Source organism: Callionymus lyra, chromosome 11 (genome assembly GCF_982586985.1).
Source record: "Callionymus lyra chromosome 11, fCalLyr1.hap1.1, whole genome shotgun sequence".
Lineage (NCBI taxonomy): Eukaryota > Metazoa > Chordata > Actinopteri > Syngnathiformes > Callionymidae > Callionymus > Callionymus lyra.
In genome coordinates this window covers 8,502,450-8,510,111 of record NC_141828.1, presented here as the reverse complement: position 1 = coordinate 8,510,111, position 7,662 = coordinate 8,502,450, and the positions used below count along the sequence as shown (strand labels likewise).

The following is a 7,662-nucleotide window of genomic DNA, read 5'->3' as shown; positions in this document are numbered from 1 at the left end:
GTGTCCAGCCCTGCTGCCTGATAGAAATCAATGCTAGAGTGCTATTGGAATCCTACGGCTGAAAGGGAAGCTTGGTACTTCATTTTTCACATTACTTTATGAGTCAAATTAATCATCACAGAAAACATGGGGGGGGCTAAATGTAGTCATTAGCGCTACAATGCCTCTGAGCAAAATACCAGCTCATACTTCGCTCAGCTAAAAAAAGTAAGTTAAATTAAATCAGAGTTTGTAACGTAAAGTCTTGGCAGTCACAGATGCTGATTTCATGTTTATATTAATTTCAAAAACCTTGAATGAAAAAGTGCTGAAATTGTCTTTTTTTTCTAAGATCTATCCAGGCAGTCATTTGAGGAGACAAATGAATAAATACGGTAATGTTTTCTGGTCTAAGAAAGATGGGTTTCTTTGTTCAGTCAATCCTAAACGTGGAAATGAAAACCATTTAGTTATAGCCCAAAGCTGATTCTCTAATGCTACCTAGAATATGTATTTAACTATCTTTGTTCAAAGTTGTGATGTTTATTTTTTTTACAAATATAGTTCACTAAAGGCTTTAAGGGGGTGTCATGGATGTGACTACTATACTGTAAGACATCTGTAGAGAATATTCACAAAGACATCAGCTCCCATAACTGGATGTAGAAACTGGAGCAACTGTTTTTATTCAAACAGAAGAAACAGCCAATCACGTCAGCGCTTCACGTTCCAGAGCGAGTTTCAAATGACGGACAGCAGCGACGTCTGCAGGCGAGAGCGAGAACTGTCGACTCAGAAGAAGATGGGTTGACGGATAAATTACCTTGAATCTATCCGCCTCCTCTTCATACCACCTGACCACATGCATACACGCCTCGTACTGCCCCCGTCGAGTACCACACTTCCTCTCAGGGTACTTTTGTGACGCGTTCTTTACCGCCACTGTCATACGTGGGTAAATTCTGACCCCTACTGGCAAAATGGGTCAACTACTGATCCACACAATCGAGGAATTTAACCATATTAACTGTGATCGTTAAATAAAAAAATAACTTGTTGATATTTTTCAATGGTAATTCCATTTTTTATATATATATTTTAGCATTAATTTCGTAAGGGATGAAGTATTTTAAACTCCCCTCTGTCGTTTAGTTCAGTACAATACAGGTAAATATCCGCTTTCAAGCTAAAATAAACAACATAAAGTCGCTTGTAAAAACATTTTTGTTTTTTTCTTACTCGGTTTCGTATAAAAACAGTTTTTGTTTATTGTAAATTACTTCTGTTTAAATAAAAATCGGACACATGGCTTATTACTACATTAATGTTTTGATTATGTAATACTTCAATTGTTATTGTGTCATTAAAGAAGGGGGGAAAAAAGAAAGTAAGGAATTGTGTTGTTTCAAAATACTGCTCCAGGTGAGGCTCGAACTCACAACCTCGGCATTGCTCTACAGTGTACTGTCATATAAGTACCGCGCGCTAACCGATTGCGCCACTGGAGCTCACTGTGGAGCGGCCGCACTTGGGTTTATAAGCGAAACTGTGTGGATCGAGGTTCGCGTTGGACAAATAAGTCGATTTATAAACAAATCGATTATGACTGAGTCTTGTCGTCTAACACGAATAAAGGTTATTGTAACGATGGTCCTGCAGTGAACGCAGCGAGACGTCGGCTGTTGAAAAGCCAACTGATAGAGGTCGCGATTTAAAGTGTTTTTAAACGTATTTCACACGTAGATTTACAGCATTTAAATGTCTCTCCTCGTTCTGAAGATCAAAATAGTGACGTAGCTCAATATTATGTTAACTTTAGACGAGTTTGTTGTTGCTGCGGTGGTAAAACAAGTGCTACGATTCAAAATATGTATCAAGATATTATCAGTATTTACTAATGCTTTCAAATATTGAAGTGAAATATATATATTTCTTTAAATTGTCTATGATTTACTTTCACTTCAGATGAAGTGAAACTCTACGTCATTTCACGTCATTTTTAAGTTGTTGTCGTTGTTTTTCTTTCGAGTGTAAAGTCCCTTTCCTTAGAGAAATACTATTATATTGAAATAAACAAACTTACATGCAGCGTTTTTGAAACAAAGCAACTTCTCCTTAAGACTCGCGCGACTAGTGACGCTTCGGACAGTGTTGTGTTTACGCTTCCTACGTGATGACGTCACACCCACCGCGACGACCCTAATTTTTTATTTATTTAATTATTTATTTATTTTCATACATACATTGTATACAACGGAAAAAATACAGATAAAGAACTCAGTTGCCAACGGATTTTCCAAGCTTTTCCATAAATACACAAACAAATCCAAATGAACGGCTTGAATGCAACTATCTTAAATAATAATTAATAATCGTGTAAAAAAAATGCATTTGAAAGATCGCTAACATTTTTTACTATTATTATTATTGGTTTCAACATTTAACAACACCATAACATTTTTGTCTGCTCCTTTTGTAAGACTTGTTTACTTAATTGTATGTGTGTCATGTGTTTCATGTGTTTATATTTCTTTAAAAGAATTTTAAAGTGGTTGAACAATTTCAAACCATTTTGAAACACCCGAAAACTTCCTCAGGGTCATTTGGAATCCTTCATCATCAAATAAAAGCTCACTTAGAGCCGCTGTTTGACTGAAACCGAAACTAACACAGTTAATAGTCCCATACATAAAATAAGAGGGAAACATTTTAAAGGATTTATTAAGCTAAAATATGGTGTAGTTCTGTCTTCAATTATTGTTGCTTCTGGGGAAAGTTATACAGTATTTGTCCGATAATGCAGTTTGCAGTTACATTTAGAGTGTGAATTAATAAATTCACACATAAAATAATTTCTCCCGCCTAAGTTCACGCCACTGCAAGAGAAAGAATCGTAAGCTTTTATAAAGGATCTTTAAAAAATTGGAAAAAATATATTTAGTATGCCTTTGTAATACTAATGTGACTTGCGGTAGGTACGGTTTCGTAGTTTGCCGACATTTTGACAGATTTTTGAGCACCGCCTAAAATCAAGTTGAGTTCAGTAAGCAAAACCAGAATTGACGCATAAGGCGCACTGTAGATTTGAGAAAAATTTAAAGATTTGAAGTGCGCCTTTTAGTCCCAAAAATATGGTAAAGTGATTTATCTGTTATGTTGGCTGTAATTTAATAACTATTGGAAGTGGGTCTTCAAGAATATATATATTTTTTTTCTAATAACAACTGGAAGGGCTTTGCTGTAATGGGATTATGTGTTTGAATGGTGACAGAACCCTCTACTGGTTGTTTACACTGTGTGTAACTGGTTACAAGCCACGACTAAAGGTGTACTTTTACACCCCTAGTTTCAACACGACATTATCATCACTTTTTCATTTTATTCAACCCTTAACTTTGATTTGTTTTGCTCCTTTAGGTTTCTTCCATTTGTGTTCACGTGTTTAAAATCTTTGCTTGACATTAACAGTTTTGCGAATTCAGCCATTTTCTAGGTTCCCTATCTCCTTCCTGCTTTTTATTCTCAGCTTCAAGATATTTACAATTTATTCTCATTTTACAAAAAGCAGGATAATGCAATTGTGACAATAAGATAAATAATAAAAAAAATTGCATGTATGTTAAAATAAAACTTAACTATATTAACACTTCTTCCTACCTGCACTGGCTGCTGCACGTTTCATACTATTCTTAAAATACTATTGTCTTGGATTAAACATGACAGTTTGGTGGAACAAAAGACTGATAAGCGACTCTCTTCTCTGGTCCATTCTCTTTATCCCAACCTCTCTTATATATCTGGCTCTCCTACGCCCCCTTCTGGACTTAACCGACCACGACTCCATCATTCATCCTCCATCATTTAAAACTCATAATGCAAGGATTCAAGGTTGTTAATAAGATAATGGTATGTTTACTATTTTGTAATGGCTTATAAAAGGTCGTAAATAAATATAAATGAATTAAGAATGCAAAGTCTTTAATATCATTTATTATTGGATTTTAATCTTATTATTTTGGTATTAATCAAACTCTGTAACACAAACTATTTATTCGTTTTGTGTTAAAAAAAAGAAGTATATATAGTTGTTTGTGCCGTGACAATGTGTCAGTGGTTAACTTGGTTAATGACAATCACATGAATAAAGTCAATGGTTTTTCTTGTATCAAAAATCTCACGAAAAAAAACAAAACATAAATCCTGCTGAGTAGCATCAACAATACATCATTAAGGATCATATAAAAACTTAAAATATTAAACTTACCCAATTTTTTTTAAATTTTTCATTTAATTTAAATTCTACTTAAATTCAAGACTCAAGTACGATCATATGTGAGATTTTGTTTGGTTATAAAAGTGTTAAACTGGTTATTTAATGATTATAAGTCTGTATTTTTTAAGTACTACAATAAAGCGTGTCGCTGTGTACATGTAATTTATTTGAAACCCCTTTTCCCAGGCTGTGTGTGTTTGTTCTGAGCACTGGACTCTGATCTGGAGGTCCAGCATTCATCCGACTGCTTTATTGGAGCAAACACCAAACACGGATCCTCCAATGAAAATCTGCACCGACAAATTTATAACAATAACGTCAATAAAGCAGTGTTTTAGAATTAGCGACCAATAAAAAAAAGAGAGTCAAGTGGCACTTATTTTTTTCTGCTAGCTTGACTCATCCCACACATGTTCGTTTTTAATAAGTGATCAACTTCCTGGATGATGCGGTTGACACACTGTTAATAAACGCTGATACCTGTCGCGACTTTGAAAGGAGTCTATTCACACACTCACCTGTGGAATCAATATTGTTGTAACACACACTATAATATCGGGAGCGTCCGCACGAGCAGCTTAATGTTTAGCTTGAGACACACACACACACTGGACAGCAGAGGGATTAGAAAGATCCACCAGCAGCTCCAGGATGGCCGTGAGGGGAGTCCCGACTCAGAGGATGCAGAAGGACCGTGACGAAGGTAAATGGACCACTTCTAATAAGGCTGATATTATACATATCATGGGATGTTCCAGGAGTGAAGCGAGTGTGTGTTGCTATTGTAATTTAAGGTTACACCGGAGAACAAGTGGAATTTAAACCAAGCAGGCGGAGGTTCAAAGCCTGTAATTAGTAAAGCTGTGAGATTATCTGAGTAATCCAGTGAAGGTGTATACAGGACACCAACCTATCAGAGCTCGTAACAGACGCCATCCAAAACCATCGTATCAAATATTAACAAAGACTTATAAAGTAGTGATGGTCTGATGAAGCTTCATGAAACAGTGTCATGTTGTTTAGAGGTCAGTAGGTGGCGCCATCAGTTTAAAAATGATGTTTCATTAGAACAGTTGTTCAAAACAAAGGAAAATAGTGCAGAGACCGCCATCTAGTGGACTCTGACGATAATGACACTGCTTCATGAAGCTTCATCAGACCATCGCTATTATAAAGTTAAGTTTTTATAAAGTTTTGATCTTGGGAAACTACTCAAAATTTGCTGAGAATCTTCTGAAGCCTGTGCATACTCACAACATTCATCACAACGCATCATTTATTTATTAAGATATGGACTCAAAAATGAGCCTTGTTTAGTTTTTTTTACTTATATTTTTTTATTTGTGGGTGTTTCCAAGCTTCGTTTAAAAGGTTCTATTTCTGTTGTTTGTTTTTATTTGTGAATAAAAAGAAGATAAAAAAGATGACCCAAAATTCATGCTTTACAATTTTTAGGTTCGTCGTCACTTCATTTAGTTGCTAATAGTGATGGTCTTGATGAAGCTTCATGAAACAGTGTCATTATTTTCAGAGTCCACTAGATGGAGTCTCTGCACTATTTTCCTTTGTTTCGAACAACTGTTCTAATGAAACATCATTTTTAAACTGATGGCGCCACCTACTGACCTCTTAACAACATGACACTGTTTCATGAAGCTTCATCAACACATCACTAGCGTTTACGCTTATGTACCACAGGGGTCCCTTCAATAGACCATCACAAGTAAACTCTATTTCACCAGAGCGATTAACTCACTTTGTAGCATGCTACACTTGCGGATGCGGGTTCGAGTTTTTAAAAAGCCATAAAATGCATAATAAAGAAGGAAAAAACATATATAAGTCGCACTGCAGTATAAGTCGCATTTTTGGGGGAAATTTATTTGATAAAATCCATCACCAAGAACAGACATGTCATCTTGAAAGGAAATTTAAAAGAAAAATAGAATACAGGCAACAACAGGCTGAATAATTGTACGGTATGCTTACGTTACACGACACAACTGAGAATGTGCCTGGTATGTTAACATAACATATTAAGAGTTATTCAGATAACTATAGCATAAATAACATCCAATGAAATCTTCATCATAGGTGTCACTTTTAAACAACTCCGCTAACTCCGGAGGTAGAAGATGCGGCGCTTCCTCTTCTACGTCGAAATTATCAACACAGGCCTAGAGCGCCCTCTTGCGGTTTATGTGAAAATAACATGTGAAATGATATACCAGTAATAATGTGTTAATAATTTCACACATAAGTCGCTCCAGAGTATAAGTCGCACCCCTGGCCAAACTATGAAAAAAACTGCGACTTATAGTCCGGAAAATAAAGTACTTATTTACTTACTTACTTACTTATGTCCTGGTGCATTGAAGGGTTTTTAATCATTTTTCAATAGTTTTTTTCTTTAATAATTTGGTGTATTCTGATTGGGTAAAAGTGATGGTGTGAATATCAGGTTTATTATTATGTTTATGTTGAGGAAGGTCTGTATACAAGAGACCCACCTAAAAAAAAATGTTTACCAGCCGCCTCTGTGTCTCTCTTAGGATCCAGCGAACAGTCCGTGAGCAGGTGCAACATCAACAACAGTCTGCCCGTCCTGACCCGACTCTACGTCTACGCCCTCCACGGGTGCCTGTGCGAGCTGGTCTTCACGGCGGCGTGGGACCTGTGCAGCACCGGGGACCGGAGGATGGTGGGCCACAGCAGCCTCTGGGCGCTGCCCATGTACGCCGGCGCCATCTACGTCATAGAGAGGATCGGGAGCTGGTTGCTGAGGCGCGAGCAGATACTTCCCGTACGACTGCTAGCCTACACCGCCTTCATCTACCTGTGGGAGTTCAGCTGGGGGGCCGGGCTGAGGATGCTGGACGCCTGCCCCTGGGACTACTCTGGGTTTAGGTATAACCTGAGGGGTCTGGTGACGCTGGAGTACGCGCTGCCGTGGACTGTGGCGGCGTTCTTGGCGGAGCATCATGTGATCGGCAACACTCTGAGACTCAGACTGCGTAACTGAGCTGCAGGATTTTAGGAAAAACTAAAGTATAAACAACATTTTCTTTGTGTGTTTGTATAAACAAAACCAGGCAAGTTTATAAACTATTTTTAGTAGTGATGTGTTGATGAATCTTCATGAAACAGTGTCATGTTGTTTAGAGGTCAGTAGGTGGCGCCATCAGTTAAGAAAATGATGTTTCATTAGAACAGTTGTTCAAAACAAAGGAAAGCTGTGTGCAGAGACGCCATCTAGTGGACTCTGAAGATAATGACACTGTTTCATGAAGCGGTAGGAAAGAAAACTCACAATTCATCAGCATTTAAAAATAATCAGATTTTTAAAAAAAGGAGCATTTGGCTGTTAAATATTATATAAAGATTATGGTTGAAAATGTTCAAAGGCATAA

At 37.1% G+C, this 7,662-nt stretch overlaps 1 protein-coding gene and 1 non-coding gene across 2 annotated transcripts; one reads left to right on the top strand and one right to left on the bottom strand.

Moving 5' to 3' along the window:
* Positions 1–1,393: 1,393 nt before the first annotated feature.
* trnai-uau (transfer RNA isoleucine (anticodon UAU)) lies at positions 1,394–1,487 on the bottom strand. The gene is made up of 2 exons: positions 1,450–1,487; positions 1,394–1,429 (listed from the first exon to the last, which is right to left on the bottom strand). It is a non-coding gene; the product is annotated as a tRNA-Ile (tRNA).
* Positions 1,488–4,903: 3,416 nt separating this feature from the next.
* Positions 4,904–7,304, top strand: LOC148069165 (transmembrane protein 229b-like). Its single transcript, XM_087803261.1, has 2 exons — positions 4,904–4,955; positions 6,805–7,304. Exons 1-2 carry the CDS (start codon positions 4,904–4,906, stop codon positions 7,272–7,274), a joined length of 522 nt encoding a protein of 173 aa, XP_087659387.1. The 3' UTR covers positions 7,275–7,304.
* Positions 7,305–7,662: the final 358 nt, after the last annotated feature.

Excerpts from the sequence above, each read along its gene's own strand:
- LOC148069165 (XM_087803261.1), top strand. The coding sequence starts at position 4,904 with ATGGCCGTGAGGGGAGTCCCGACTCAGAGGATGCAGAAGGACCGTGAC. Across the intron at positions 4,956-6,804 it reads GCAGAAGGACCGTGACGAAG|GATCCAGCGAACAGTCCGTG; the intron begins GTAAATGGACCA and ends TGTCTCTCTTAG.